At 30.2% G+C, this 17,275-nt stretch overlaps 1 protein-coding gene across 1 annotated transcript; it reads right to left on the minus strand.

Annotated features, from left to right (window-relative positions):
* Positions 1-248: 248 nt before the first annotated feature.
* On the minus strand, positions 249-1,287 carry LOC142617713 (heavy metal-associated isoprenylated plant protein 47-like). Its single transcript, XM_075790666.1, has 3 exons — positions 1,189-1,287; positions 987-1,095; positions 249-871 (listed from the first exon to the last, which is right to left on the minus strand). Exons 1-3 carry the CDS (start codon positions 1,192-1,194, stop codon positions 609-611), a joined length of 378 nt encoding a protein of 125 aa, XP_075646781.1. The 5' UTR covers positions 1,195-1,287; the 3' UTR covers positions 249-608.
* Positions 1,288-17,275: the final 15,988 nt, after the last annotated feature.

A 17,275-nucleotide genomic window follows, 5' to 3' on the forward strand; every position in this document is an offset into this window, starting at 1 on the left:
GGTTCAAGTTTTTATTCTATTCTGCTAAGTATACAATCTAAGTTTTTGCTTCTTCTATTCCAAATCAAAAAAAAAAAAAATAATAATAAAATAAAAAATTGAGATTAAAATTTATGTCAAAAAAGAATAACAAGAAGACAAAATTTTCCAACAAACTAAAAATATCAATAACTCTTTACTTGAAATGGCGTCAATGCGTACACACGTGACCAAAAACAAGCCAGCCCAAACTATCTAGACGAACAATGTTACAATAAATTTCACAAATATTATATTCATTCTTAACAACTTGCAATACAAATATATACCAACAACAATTAACTTACAATTTCTAGTGTGGCTAAATTGTCCTTGTTGTCAAACGGTAAACAACTAAAACCATACTTATTTGAAGTTCTCTATGAGGAGAGAAAAATAATATCAACAACGTATAATGAAACCAAGCCCTAATTTAAAGTAGAATATGCATTATTAAGAAATTTTTTTTATCTTCTCTAAATGGAAAATTATCTATTAGAGGAATTCATCATGAAGACCAGAAGATGTATAGCTCAACCCTTCAAGTGTCTCTATCTTTGTGGTTACTTTTGCTGATGGTTGGTACAAAATTACATTATGGAGCAAGAAGGTGTGTCATATCTGGGAATCTCATAGTATGTGTACGGAGGCAAACCATAACTAGGAGGCCCAACCATGTACTTTATCTTCAGTTCATCTTCCTTTTCTTTTTTCTTCTCTTCTACGACGCTTACTATGCTTGCATGCCCTACTTTCTTCCTTAGTAACGTTGCAAGTTTAACGGTATCGATCCCCTCGCCTTTTACCTCTATTTGGTCCTTGTCTTTCCCTTTTATAGTTGCTGATTCCACTCCTGCAAGTGTCACATGCATCAACAAATTAATTATCAGCTATAATAAATAGGTTCAAGTGGTATTAATATGTAGTGTTACTAATTTTGTAATACAATACAACGTGGGTTTTATTACCTGAAAGGCCAACTGCAATCCTCATGGCTTTTTTGCGAGCATGGTCGCCTTTCATAATTTGGAAACAACACCTCTGCCCATCCATGGTAACCTGGAGGACCACCGTTTGCTGAAGAAACAAAACAATAATAATCACAAATGAAGCAACTTAGAATTATAGGAAAGTATATTTATTTTTAAATAGCATAGACATCTTGCATACCTTCATGGTTTTGGTTTTTTAGAAATGATAATATATGGGGATGGACCAAACGCCTCACACCTTGTGGGATAGAATAGTATTTGAAGATGCAGGGAGAAAAGAACTCTGGTTGTTTTGAGGTTTTCGGTGCAAGAGATGATACTACTATTTATAGGTCTGTTATCAAATTCCTTTATTACTCTGATTAGAGATGATAATGTTATGGTTAAAAGCTTTGTAGTTGAATTGACATATTTTGATGCACAAAGTGCTTAGGGGTTTAGGGAGAAAATGGTTCAAGCTGTGGGATTAACAACATATTATAATTATCTTTAAAAAAAAAAAAGATGATACTTTTATCAAATTAAATATTAGCAAAAAAATAGTATCAAATTAAATAATAGTTATGAACTTCAAAACTACCCTTTTTATTTTTTATTTATAAATTGACACATCTTCAAAACTTTTTTTTTTCTTTTTGTTGAGAAACAAGCTAATTGCTAAGCATATACACACACACACACACACACACACACTTTAATTACACTATCTTACCAAGCACCAACACATTACTTATAGTATAATAAAATTTCTAATAATTGTAATATTACTAAAAAAAGGTTGATATTTGATTCATGTACTTTCAAATTATGACCACTTTTCACTTAAAATTTCCGTACTCCAAATTATGTGCACATAGTTAATGTAGTACATTAAATGAAAATTCTTGAATGAAACCAATTTTTTTATATACAAGATAGAAATTCTATTCAAACTTAATATAAGTATATATGTATGTGAAACTCCCTCCTGAAAACTTAAACCCCGACTTTTACCCCCCACACCCTATAAACATTTATACTTGTGGAGTGACCATCACACTAAGGGTATGCGACGGTGAATAAAACCAAACTTAAACCTAATATTTAATCACAAATTTTCATATGTTTTTATTTTCTTTCCATACTAATAACTAAATTAAAAAAAAAAACAAAATCATAGTATTATGTAATTGGTGGAATATAAAATGAAATACCAAAAATGAGACAAATGATTTTTACTTCTCATTTTAAGAGTTTTTGTATGTCAATGTGTGTGTGAGATTAACATTAATTAATTAATTAGGACAAAAAGGAGAGAGAGAGAGAGAGAGAGAGAGAGAGAGAGAATTTTCACTTTCCAAAACAATTTGATTTCCATTTTTGAAATAAACATGATTGTCATTATTATTATTATTATTATTATTAATATTTGAAAATATAACCACCAATACTTACAAGACCATCTATAAGATAATTTTCTAATCTCTTACATATTTTATATATATTAGTGTATAACTTCGTGTCTATATACGGGTATAATTAAAAACAATCACAGTTATACATTTATTTTAGAAGAGGTTCAAATTAATGATTTCTCATTATCTATCTATCTCTCTTTATATATAATTTAATTGGTTTTAAACTCTTCGATTTTTACACCAAATAATTTATTTGCCACAAAAATTAAAAAAACTTAAATAAATATAAAATTAAAAATTAGACTCCAATTAAAATTCAATTTAAAATTTACATTAACAATCCATTAAAATTCAATTTAAAATTTACATTAACAATCCATGCACCATCGCAAAAGATAGCTTCCTCACTTTATAAAAGATAGCTTCCAACTTGGAGTATTAAATTCATATCTGAATGTGGTCGTTTTCAAGAAACTACATAAACAGTCCGCATTAGCTGAATAGTAAAGATAGCTTCCTCACTTTATAAAAGATAGCTTCCAACTTGGAGTATTAAATTCATATCTGAATGTGGTCGTTTTTAAGAAACTACATAAACAGCCCGCATTAGCTGAATAATACGCTCTCCTTGAGTTGACTTGACTTGTAGTCTTCTTAGCAAAACTAGAAAAAGACCTTACACTTTTTTTTTTTGGACGGTATTGTCTTTTCCTCTTCTTTTTATTTTTTTACATTAAAGTGATCGTGTGTTACAATTTGATTCGACTTCCTAGTCTGATTTGGTTTTGGATTTTCTTAATGTGAAACGAAATTTAGTCATGCTTTTAGGATAACGGCGGCTTGATACATTTAGGAGTCCAAGATGAAAATTGATTATATTGTTTTATATGCAAAATTATTATTGACTAACATGAATTTTTTTTTTAAAAAAATTTATATATACAAAAAATTTGACAAATTTTTTCCCATTTGTTGATGTGGCAAATTGATAGTGGTAAGTAAAAAAGTATGGTTAATGGTAGACTTAGATGAAAACTAGTAAAAGTTTACTAACTCAACTCTTATTATTATTTTATTTTTAAGAAGTGCAACATTCACAATATTTTTCACAACAAATCCTAGGTTTTAAGTTGCTTCTTTTTTTCTATTTGAAAACACCACTATAATTTTTTTTTGCCATCAATAACAGGCTGTAATAACCTATTATTTAGCATTTATTGTAAAAGTATTGTAAAAAATATTATGGACGTAACATTTTGCTCTCTTTTTTTGTTTGTTTTTCATTTGATAAAAAAAATTTATTTATTAATTATAAATAACACTATTGATTAAAATTTAGGGGCTTTTTTTTTCTTAGGGCCTTAGACGATTGCATCTATTGCTTTTACTATTCAGCCGCCCTGTTTAGGATTGAAAGATAGATAGCAACATGGAATAAATTATTCTACTTTGACTCAAATTCTTACAGAAGAACTTGTGTTTTTTTTCCAAGAATAGTTTAGTAGTGATTTTAGAATTAGAAGATACCCGCGTGTGTGAGTTTGTTTATTATGTGAATGTGAGAGATAGATTGGAGCTTTTTGATTGTGAGTTTGTGTCCATAAGGTTTGTGGGTTAATTTGTTTGTTTGGGAGAGAATTTTAGAGGTTGTGTTCGGAAGTGATGTACGTGAAAGTGAGTTTATTTAATTGTGAAGATTAGTTGAGAGTGGTTGAATCCACGTTGTTGTTGTTGTTGTTGTTTTTTTTTTTTTTTTTTTTGAGTTTATGTCTGTAAGGTTTGTGGGTTAATTTGTTTGTTTGTGAGAGAATTTTAGAGGTTGTGTTCGGAAGTGATGTTCATGAAAGTGAGTTTATTTAATTGTGGTTGAATCTATATTTTTTTTTTTCACAATATAGACAATATAGATTCAACCACAATTAAATAATCTCACTTTCCTTCTCAAAAAATAAAAATAAAAATAAAAATAAACTCACTTTATTGTTGATGATGAATTTTCACTATAGTGTTGATGTTGAATTTTCAATGATGCTATACTTATGAATATAAGTTTAGAGTTGGTTTAACCACATTAAATATTATCATCTCCATCTCAATTTGTTTGTTCTATTTGAAAAATTAAACTTTTTAAGGGAACGTCATTTATTGTCTTGTCTGTCTTATAAAAATGTATAAGTTTACAAAACTACCCTTAAATAAATTTATCAGCTTTTAAAAAAAAAGAATTATTCTTAATGAGGCAAATAAAAAGATGCTCAAATTAAAATTAATTTTTTAAATATTTGTTATTTTTCGATTCAAATATTTTTTAAAATAAAATAGGAATATAGTAAGAATATTAGTAAATTAATAACTTTTATTTTTATAAACATGACAATATTTTAAAACAACTTAAAATAGAATAGAAAAGGAAGTATATATATTGTACGGTCCCAGCCCAAAAGCTGGGCTCAAAAGGGTTTGCTTCCCAATATTGCATCTTGACCTTACATGTACGAGCCAATAGATTAATAAGATGGTGAACCCAGTTAAGAGGAGTTGGACCCGGAGCACACTCTTTGACATACTGTGTTGGGCACCAAGTACTACCTTGATGCTACACCGGACCTCCTCATTGGTTAGCACATTGCTCGGACAGCATAACAAACACGTGTATATCTCTCTATATTTTAGGAAATTGAATTCAAGTTCTCGGTGATTGCATAGCAAAAAGGAAAAAGGGTTTTCAACTTTCCAATCTTGCAATTCAAAGATTGAAGTTTGGGGGATTTTTCAAAAGCTAACTTTGATGTGGGACCTGAGCAAGGAAGTCAATACCGTACCTGAGGCTGTATCGGTTTGGCCACCGGTACAATATATTTCGGATACCGGTCAATACCGGTGTACCGTTTCGGGTTTACCGCTATTTTATATATATATTGTAGGGACATTGGGCCCAGTAATTTATAAAGAATAGCCCAAGAATATCTCTTGGGCTAAAAGTCCAATCCGAGGACATCAAATGATGTGATAGCGTATGAATAATTATGTCCGAGGAAGACTTTGTCCTCAGATAGTAAAGCCGAGGTAATAGAAGGAGAGGTTTAATATCCCCAGGCTATGTTATAGAAATTCCTATGGTTTCGGGAAGACATGGTACACGTGGAGGATAATAGAAAGGGCGGTGGAATATCTAAGGTAAAGCTGCTACTACCGCCCCCACATTAAAGACTCTACAATTGATATACTTGCTGCATTAATGAAGAAATGTGATCTGAGCATGAAGTTTAGAACTTGACCCCTGACCCTAGAAGATTTCAGGGAAATCTGATGGGACAAGTATCTAAAACCAGCGTTATAACCATGAGATGGAAGATGAGAAGGAGAGGAAGAGGAAGTATAAATAAGAGAAGTGACCTTCGGAAGAAGGGGAGGCTTTTCTTTGGAAAAAGAAAGAATAGTATATGATAATCTGACTATCCACAATTGTAATCTATCTTAAGAAGCAATATTATAAACTATCCTCAGATTGTGTCCGAAGAGAAGCTTTCATTCATATTCTTACAAATAATTCCTTATTTGTGTCATTGGGCCCAAAGCCCGTTCTTTCTTTGTTGTTTAAACCACATTTGGAATCTAGATTTCAAGCCCACTCTCTACAAATTTATTGTAAAAAGGTCTTTCAAGCCCTTTCCCTTTTGATTGTGGATCAAAAGTTCGAATTGTGTCCTTACATATATATATATATATATATATATATATATATAAATATATATACACACACCAAAATCTCTAGAACCATGTTTATAAGTATATAATATTTCACTTATATTATAGTAAATATAAAAGTTTATCATAAAATATTACCTCAATTCAGAACAAATAATTCATAGTTTTAGACTTTAGTATCAATTAAAAGGAAAAAAAAAAAAAACAGAATATAAAAAAATAGAAAACTTAGTTGTTCATTGCATACTAAGAAAACAAATAATACTAATAAGTTAATATAAATAAGTTACCATTATGCTCTTACAAAAATTCAAAAATTACAAAACTAAAAAAAAAAAAAAAAGCTTTTTTTTTTTTTTTTTGTACCGGCTAGTACCGGGCGTACTGGCCAGTATTGCCCGAAATTGGCCGGTATGGCCGGTACGCGGCCGGTACAACCGGTATTTTTTTCGGTACAAAATAGAAGTGTATTGGTATCGGTGCACTGGCAGGTACAGTATGTACCGGCCGGTATGGTATCGACCACCCTAGACCTGAGCCAATCACTTGCTTTATTTATTTATTATTTTTTTTTACAAGAGGGACGAAGTGACCAGACCACGCCCCAAGGGGGTTGATGGTGTCAGCAGACTATTGATTGTGGCTCTAGTAAATGACTGGTAGTGGGGAGAAAATGAATATTTGTCCTTTTTGTCAGAACTTTTCAATAAAATGTTCTATATTTGAAATTATTTAGATAAATGTCTATGTTTTGAAATTTAATTTTTTAAAATTTGAGTTTTAATTTAAAAATTAATTTTTAAACAATCGAATTATAGCGAACTGAAAACTAAAAAAAAAAAAAAAAAACATTCTAAAACTCGAGTTCTATATGAAGTACTCGAGTTCATGGAACTCAAGTTCCTTAAAAAAATTCAAGTGGAACTCGAGTTCTATGAATTTGAGTACTTTACATGAAACTCGAGTTCCAAAAAAAAAAAATTCTAAGTCCATGTTTGCTATATCTCGATATTCTAAAAATCAAGTTTTACATTTGAAACTCTATTTTTAGAAAATCGAGTTTCAAAACAGGGACATTTTTCTAATTAGTTTGAGATATGAGGCATTTTGTTAGAAAGTTTGAGAGAAATAGGTAAAAACCCATTTTGGCCCTGGTAGTGGGAGTGCGTAGAGTTTTTATTTTATTTTTTTATTTTATCTCAGAAAATTGAAATAAGAAAAGCATAAATTTAGCATTTTAATTAAATAGATGGATATGTGGTATATTTTTATTTGTAGAGTATATTGAGTGAAATAGGAAAAGTGAGACAAAAGATTTGAACTTGAAATAATTAAGGCACGAATCTTGTTAAGGGGTGACTTTAAGACATTGGTTAGTGGATGGTTTTAGGAAAATTATAATACTACTTTCATATAAAATATAAATTAAAACAAAACTATAAAAAAAAAAATCAATTAATTTTTTCTTTTCTTTTAAAAAGATTTTAAAAATATTTCCTAAACTAAAAACCCTTTAGAATTTTCCCAACCCATCAAATACCAATATCGATCAGGTTAGTTAAGAATATTGGTATTAACGTGCTCAACCCGTCTTGTGCACAGTGCTAATTAGAATGATGGTGATGGACGCCTCACAAGGGAATATAAGAAATTATTGATGACTACCGGAGACCAGAGTAAGGTAATATAGACAAGTTCCAAGTATAGCCAAACAAATTAGGTCCATCGTGCTTGACTTGTCCAAATTCCCCACTCTGCACGGAAATGGGGACTTCTTTTTACTGGGACATTCGGAGTTTAAAGCATCCATAGTAATGCATCTAATCCATTGCTCCAAGTTAAAAGCCACGTTTTATGTTCACTTAAAGACCCTTTTGATTGGATCCTCAAAAAAAAAAAAAGACCCTTTTGATTGATTGGAAATTGTTTTAATCTTGTCTCTACAGAGATTTTTTAGATTTCTACATGCTTCTTGATAAATCTCGAGCAATAATGCAATGCTCTTTTTGGGGTCAATCTTTTGGTAAAGGACACAATAAAAACTCACTTCATAAAGTTTTCAAGAAAATATTGTAAACTTTTATTGTGCCTATTGTTATGTATGTATATTTCCTTTTTTAAAAACCTTTTTTATTAATAATTTAATTTTTAATTTTAAAAATAATTTTTCAAGTTATTTGCAACCAAAGAAATATCAATCAATCTTTTTCATCACAATAATATAAGTGGGTTGAAGAATTCGAATCTAGATTCTTTCATATGAGAAAATTAATATGACTGGAAAAATTAACCAATGAAATAGTATTTAACAGTAGCACTAGATGTTAGGGTGGGTCCAATGGTGAAATTCCTAGGAGTGATTCCATCTGTGTCAAAATATTGGAAAAGTTCTAAAGAGAAAGGAAAGTGCAGGAAAAGTCATGATGGACTCCCAGTCTCCTAGCAAACGGTTGAGAAGGTATTGGTGCATGGAATGGAATGTCTCATAGTTTAGTTGGTGAAGTTCTCACGCAACTATGTTAACACCTTACACCTTCATATGTTGAAAAATATGAGACATCCCATTCTTGATGCCTGGACTCATAAAATAATTCTTCGTCTTCTTAATTAATTAGGTGCTTACGTACAATGTTTTCAGCTTAAGCAAGTTCGTTTAACTGAAAGCACAAAACAAAATGCCATTATGGTCAAATTTGACTGCAAGCAAAAAAATAGAGAAAAAGAAAGACACGTTTTCTCGCAGCACCAAAGTAATTGCGTTTTTAAAAACACCTCACGTCCCTATTGCTGATTTCCACACACAACTGCTTTATTACGTACCAGCGATGACATAGCTCAGGTTGGCAGATACAGGCATTTTCTGGGGAAAAAAAAAAAAAAAAACTACTGGCTAGAATTTCTTTCTGAAATGAGTGGTGCTAACTGCTAAGACTACAAACTTTGCCATAATTTGTCACAACTATTTTATGTAATAAATTATGATCGGTTGTTTATCACTTTTATATGAATTTATAACTTTTTTTCGACTACTCATATTTATCCATGCAAGATAGTTTTGACAAAAGTTGTAAATTAGTTTGTAATTCTAGATTTATTTATATGGAATTTGGAAAAAGTATGAGTCATGGTGATGTAAGAGAGAACCTAGTGGGTTGAGAAGGAAGGGGACCCACCGAGGGCATGAAAGAGAGAAAGTGAGGAGTGGGTTAAAAAAAATGAAATGAGAGATACTACACATTTTATTAATTATATAACATTTACAAATTTTATAATCAAAGAAAGCTTTTTTATATATTAATTTAATAATTAAATAATTATAACAATAGAGAAAGGAAGATTCAAATTATGGTTCTCCTGTTAAAGAAGAGAATATCATGCCATTAAATAACATTATTCTTAATGGATGAAAGACATTACTAATTAGTATCATATGATCAAACTGGACAAATAAATAATTATATGTAAAATAAAGTACATATTTCAATTATATAACTAAAATAAATAAATAAATAAATAATAGATAGAAAGATGAAAGGGAAAAACAATAATTAAAAACTTTGTGGAAAAAGCATATTGGTGTGTGATTGCATATTTATAAAAGCTAAAAATCAAAATAGATTATTAATATGATTTAAAATAAATAACCAAAATTCATCTATATTTTTGAAAATTTTGGAATTAGAATGCTAATGGAGTACTGCTTTTAAGCTCTTTGAAATTTCTATAATAGAGTTTCACGTAGAGTAAACTATGTTAGTACATACTCTGAGAGAGAGAGTATGTCGTAGTTATTATAATCAAACCATAACTTAACCTCTTGACCTATTATAAGCTTTGGGTCAATGGGTCAACCGATATTGAGTTATCGAATGGACTGTATATTAATAAAATTTTAAATAAAAATTATGTATATTCAATAAAAAAATCTATAAAACATGAAAAATAATTGAAATTATTAAAAAAAAAAATCAACAAAAATATCTAGAAACATGAAAAAAAAAATTGTTAGATCATTTTAAAAAAATAAAAAGACAATTTCATAAAATTTTAATATAAAAAATATAAGCATGTAACAAAATATACAATATTAATTATTTAGCTCTTTTTGTATTAGTTAACATAAAGAGCTCAACAATTTTTTCTACAAAAGTTTGAAATGATCAAAATTTTTATAAAAACTAGAAAAATCATTTATACTAAATAGTTTTTTATAAAATTTCTTGTATTACACAATGTGTTTTTGCCACATAACTTTATCTAATTTTCCCTTTTATTTTTACACTAGATTATTTGTGCCTCTATCATTGAGAATTTATAAGTAATCTCCCAATTTATTTTAGGATTACATATATATTTTTCCTTTTCCTTTCTTGTTTAATTTGAATTGTATGCTTTGACTTTCTACTTCTATCATTTCATTTTCTCGATTCACAATTGAATCTCCTCATATTATATCATACTAGTTTTTAATCCAAGCAATGCACGGGATCATCTTACATGTTAGAAGACAAAACAAAAGAAGTATATGAAAAGATGTTTATCTCCATCTTGTGATAATGATAAAGACACAGCAGCTATTGATGAGGGTAATTTCTATCTTCAACTTGTGATCATGAAGAAGATGCAATGACCAAAAACCTATTATAATATAGCACATCAAGGGAAATAAATATTAAAACAACCAAAGATTTAAACATACTAAGGACTCATATAAACAAAAACAGAACTTTAACTAAAGTGTTTGATTACCATACACAATGTGGCTTATGTAACAGCAAATCCTAAAATGTAAATTGAAAAAAAAAGAAAAAAAAAGACATAGACACTATACAAACCAACTGCACGAACTACCTAAGTAAAATTTATCAATTTTTTTCCTTTGAAATGCATGCATGATAATTTTATAACTCAATAAATATTTTTGGCTGAATTATTATATAAAACAATCACAATATAAGCAATAAAAACCAATAATTTGAGAAAACCCAAGTAAGATATGCTAAGTATCCTCTATCATTGTTACATATGCTAAGTATGCTAAGATATGCTAAGTGTCTTCTATCTTGATGTGTCCTAATTACATAGCATTTTATATGTGAATGTCTATCTACATCTATATGTGTATGAAAATTAGCCAGATTCATCGCCAAGAACATAAATCATAATCAATAGTTACTAAAGCAAGCTGCTAACAATATTTTAATATCAGAAATCTCTAATTGGTGAAATTCACTTGCTGCATCATTGCAGTATTTTTACTTTCTTCCTTTAATTGCAAATATACCCAATTATCACCTTTTAAAAAAAAGTAAAACAAAATTTGTCACTTCTTAAATATGATTTTAGAGAATCAACATGTTGACATGAATATACACATTTGTATGGTCTAGAGGACAAATGATATAAGACTAATTATAAAATCATTTCCAACTGCCATATATGCAAGAATAGGAATGTTTGAGACCAACCAATTAAATTGCATAAAAAAAAAAAGCCCAGTGGAGCTAAAAAATTAGACTATATTATATGCATTAAGTTACTTGGGTTGCAAAAGGGAATTTTTAAATGAAGTAGTAAAAGTTAAAACTTTTAGGGGCACGTTTGTTAGACTATAACGGTAATTACATAACTATAAGAATAAGTATTACAAGGAATATAAGATGTTGTAATGTAATATTTATTACTAGTCATTTTTTCAGTGACACATAAATAATAGAATCCTAAAGACAATGAAATGAAAGCATTTTAAATCAAACTTAAAATATAGATAAAAATGCACTTTTGGTCCATACATTTTGGATCAATTCCCATTTTAGTCCTAAAATTGATTTCGTTACTAATGTTGTCCCTAAAAAAAGAAAATCGTTTTTAAAATGGTTCCTACCGTCAACCCACTAACGGAAATCTCCTACATAGCAAACGGAGTACCCTGCTTGTTGATGTGATGCTGACGTGGCCATTAAAATATTATTAAACATAATTATTTGGCATTTTTAAATACCACATCAACATTTAAATTAATAAAAAATAAAAGTAAAAAGCCAAATTTCTCAATTTTAATTTTAATTAAAAAAAAACAAACAAAAAAAATTTACTTTTTTTAAGCTATTGAAGCTCAAGCTCCATCGTGTTCTCATTCAAAAAAAGAAAAGAAAAAAAGCTCTCATCGTGTTCTCATCTCTCACTCTCTTACACACATTGAGCTCGAGCTCTCCCATCCATTCCTAACAAGAACACCTCTCTCGGTCTCAAGAGCCAAACAGCATGATCACTCAAAAATCAAAATCAAGATCAAGAGAACCTATAATCTCATAATCCCTAATTCAACAAACCCTAACCCTTTAAATTGAAGACCCACAAGACCCATCCCACTATCATACCCTAGCAACCTAAGACGAATCAAGTCGGTTTATGTTAATCTCAACCGTGCCAATCTAGCTCAGGCGTTGAGGTTGCCTTTTTCCGGTGAAGAAGAGCACAACTGCTTCGGTGGTTTTGGTGAACTCACTAGGGTTGGCGGAGGAGATTGGGTTTATGAACGATTTGGAGACGGATTCTTCTCCACCACACATTGCTGATTTGACCCCAAACTCTCTAATCTCAAAATCTCATCTTCGTTCAAAACCTTACACCCAATATTGACCAACGACAAGTAGATCAAGAGGCTGATCTTCAAGCTTTTGATCATGGAGGCCATGGGATCTTGATGCTGTGAAAATAATGGGAAAATTTTGGAGTCTTGCATGTGGGTGTTGTGAACACGGATCAGTGGTTGGGTCCACTGATGATTTTGGTTTAGGTTGTGGTCTGGGTTTCGTTTGTGTTTGATCTCTATTTGTGATCTGGGTCTATCTTTGTGTTTGATCTCTATTTCTTTTTTTTCTTTTTTCTTTTTTTTTTTCTTTTTTGTTTGTTTGTGTTGTTGTGATCTAGGTTTGTGTTTGTGTTTGATCTTTTTTTTTTTTTTTTTTTCATTTGTGTTGTTGTGATCTAGGTTTGAATTATTGGTTATTGGGTTTGTGTTCTTGTAATTTGGGTTTAAGTTCTTTGTTATTGGGTTTGATTGGGAAGAACACGAAGAACAAGTTGTAATGTTCTTATAAAAATTAATAATGATAAGTAATAATTTTTTTAATTAAATTAGATTTAAGGTTTTTTTTTTAAATTTAATTTCTTTTTTTATATAAATTTTTTGACATGGCTTTGTTTTAAAAAAATAAAAATGCTGACGTGGTATTTAAAAATGCCAAATAATTATTTTTAATAATATTTTGATGGCCACGTCAACGCCATGTCAGCAAGTAAGACACTTCGTCTGCCACGTAGGAGATTTTTGTTCATAGGTTGATGGTAGGGACCATTTTAAAAACGGTTTTCTTTTTTTAGGACTACATTAGTAACGAAATCAATTTCCGAACCGAAATGAGAATTGACCCGAAATGTAGGGACCAAAAGTGCATTTTCGCCTAAAATATATTTTAGGAAATATCTTACTCATATAATTATATTTCCTAAAAAAATATTTTTTAAATTCGAAAGAGATTAGTTATTTTTTATGATTTTTTATTTTCATAATTGTTATGTGCATATGGAAAGTTTGTGTATTTGAAAATATATTAATTTTAAAAATTCATACACCTTCTAAGGAATAACTATTATAACTCTTTTACAGATAAATAGTTATTCTTCATTTTAAAGAATAGTTATTTATAAGGAATGACTTTTCCCTATAATAAAAACATAACCAAACCACTGAATAACTAAATCATATGATTATTACATTATAGTGCCTATTATAGTCTACCAAATGTACCCTTAAGCTGAAATGGTGTACCGCATGGACGGTTTTTTTTTTTTTTTTTTTTGCAATTTAACATTAAAATACTAACAATAGTTAGCATCGTTTTCAAACTATTTAGAAAACTAGCATCTCGAGTCTCTAAGACTCGAGTTCACTGTAGCAACTCAAGCCTCAAAGACTCAAGTTCTATGTACTGGCAAAGCTGAGGTGGAAAAATTTTTCCTTAAACAAAACCCAAAAAACACACGCACTCATCTTCTCTCAACAAACCCAGAATTGTTCTTCCTTTTTTTCCTTTTCTTCCCTCATTCTTCATTTTCTAGACCAACCAAACCCACAAAGACCCATGGCAGAAGAAGGAAGAGAAGAATAAGAACATGGAACAAACCCACAAACACCCACCAGACCCAAATCAAAAAGAACCTCAGGAACAAACCCATAAAGACTTATGGTAGAAGAGGAAGTAGGAGAATAAGAACACCCATCGAACAATCCCATTAACACCCATGACAGAAACCACACCCATATTAAGTCCAATTTGATTTCCCTTACTTAAAGCCCCTGCCACCTAGGTTCAATCCAAATTGCCGCCTGGGTTGCTTCCTTGTTGCTTCTCTAATTTGCTGGTTTTTGCATTTTTGTTTTGTTGCTTCTCTGCTGGGTTGCTTTTTTTCTTTTTTTCTTCGTTGATCTCTCTGGAAAAATTTTCCATCTCAACACTATCATCGAATAAAACTAGAGTCCTTGAGCCTCGAGATGTTAGTTTCCTAAATAGTTTGGAAACGACACTAATTAACAAAATTGTTAGCATTTTGGTGTTAAATTGCAAAAATTATCCATCATGGGGGTCTTTTAACTTAAAGCTGTATACGTGTCTGTTTTTAATGTAGTTTTTTTTCTTACATGGCAGAACAACCTTAACAAAAGGAAAAAAAAGCCTCTGCTATTATATATAATATTAGATTATATTAGATAAACTTGTGATTGTGACAAGTGTTGGGAAATTTAGACTCCGATTGATAGAATTAGCAAGTTTTAAATCCAAGTTGTTAATTAGATTTATTATAAATAAACCTTGTTAAAACAAACTAACATCAATATCATGTCAATATTATGCACAACGAAAAATTAAATAAAACAAGATATGATGACTTAGGAAAACTAATGAAACAAACTAGTTTCATAGTAAAAAACCTAAAGGAAAACCTTCCCGAAAAGCAATCTACTATAGTAAAGAAAAGTTTTATATCTAGAACAAAACCTTTGTCCCTAGACTCTACAATCCCCGTAGATGAACTTACAGCAGAAACCTTCTACTGCTTCAGAACTTCTGAACTCGTTAATATATGAACGCCACCCTTTTGATGCACGGATCCTAGTAAGTGACTAATTTCTTTGCACGAATTCCAGTACGTGACTCACTTACCAACTTGAGGAAGAAGAATGTTGGTTGCAAAGTTCTTCATTTCATTAACAATGAAAATCAAGAAGTATTTGGTTACAAAACCTTAAGGCGCAAAGACGCAGTAGCTTCTTTTTTAGAGAATAAGCACTCTGTCACTTTTTGCATATGTTCTCTTTGTATTCTCATGTGTGACGGCCTTTAAAATAAACCTTATATATGTCTAGATTTGTGAGAAAAGAAACCTTATACATACATGCCGAAAATCAAATTTGAAAATTCTGATTTCATAATTCTCGATAGATAGTATTTGTCAAGTAGTTGTCAAGGCTCGATAGATAGTATCTGTTGAGCAGCTGTTGAGATTTAATGAATCAACATTTCTTCACTTGTTTCTTAGACAGATTTGCATGGTTTCAATACTAGACTTGAAATCTTGTTCCCTGAAGTATTAACACACATCCTAGATTTACCCAATTACAAGTAAAGTGCATTTTGTCAAAGGATTAGTCAATTCTAAATGACATATGTTCCTAACATGATTCATATATGTCCTAACAACAAGTGTTTATATTCTCTTACAACAAATGGCTACACTTTCCTTACACAAAGTGACTACTTTTCTTTAAAGATTCAAGTGCATTACATAATTTTCCTATAGTTTGGAGTAGTTTCAAATTAAACTTTAGGGCAAATTATAGCTTACCCATCTGTGGTTTGACCAAAATTTTAGTTGTCTACATGTGCTTTGAAATTTGACACTTTACCCACTTGAAGTTAGCTTAATTAGAGTTTTATAATCCACATCTGTTAAAAATATGGTTAAATATGTGATTTTGCTCCACGTTTATGCCTCTCTCCTCCAAAAACACAAAAAAGTACAAAATCAAATAAGATCAAAATGAATCCAGCAAAACACTTGCATAATGAGATTTCAAACTATAATCATGAATTTATATTTTAGTAAAACCCCAGATGGGTAAAGTGTCAAATTTCAAGCCACAAGTAGATAACTTAAATTTTAGCCAAATCACAAGTAGGTAAGTTGTAATTTGTGGTAACTTTAAAATTTTAAAAAGTTTAAATCAAAGTCGTGACTTTTGAAGTTTTGAAATTCGTTTTAAGTCACATTCTTAATGACTTTCCATTAACTATAACTAAAAAACATGAATTATATATATGTGTGTGTGTGTGTGTGTGTGTGTTTTATGGGAAAATTTTAATATATATAAAAAAAAACCTATCCAAAAAAAGAAAAAACAAAAACAAAAAAGGCAATCCTTGCGCATGAAACTATAAAACACTAGCCTCTGAGCATGCACTTACGTGCGTGCACAAAAACTCTTCTATTTTTTTGGGTAAAGATTAATAATTTGCATCTATTATAATTTAGAAAATATTGTTTTTTTATTTTTCAAACAAATAAAAAAGATAAACTTTAGAAATAGGCTGTAACTGCAATTTCTTTTTTAAACGTGAAGGGAAAAAAAATCTTAAATTTTAGGAGTTCTCTTTTTTAATTCCAAATGAAATTTATTATTTGATATTTATGACTTTATTTCTTGATAGGCCAAGAATGTATTGGTCCCTTGTGATAAATTAACAAATTAATTTTCCAAGTTAATTAATTAATTCAATTAACATGCAATATGCGTGGTAGCATAAATAAATCACCAACTAATTTAAATGTACCGGAAAATAAAGTTGACACAATGATTTTTTTACGAATGGAGAAAACCTCCAAGACAAAAATCCCACCGGGTGATTTTGAGGTCACCACTCCCGAGAATCCACTATTATCACAACAAGCGGTTACAAGTAAAGGAATCCTAGTACCTTATACCAACCTACAGTTGAACCCTTACCTCAATACACAATTGGACTTGTTTTGTAGTGACAATCTCTCATTTTCAATGTACGGCTCCCAGTACGTGACTAACCAATCGATGTGCGGATC

The sequence above is a fragment of the Castanea sativa genome, chromosome 11 (assembly GCF_040712315.1).
Source record: "Castanea sativa cultivar Marrone di Chiusa Pesio chromosome 11, ASM4071231v1".
NCBI classification, from domain to species: domain Eukaryota; kingdom Viridiplantae; phylum Streptophyta; class Magnoliopsida; order Fagales; family Fagaceae; genus Castanea; species Castanea sativa.

Bases quoted from the DNA above. Each gene is read 5' to 3' on its own strand.
- LOC142617713 (XM_075790666.1), bottom strand. The intron at 872-986 runs GTAATAAAACCC...TGACACTTGCAG, and splicing joins GATTGCAGTTGGCCTTTCAG to GAGTGGAATCAGCAACTATA.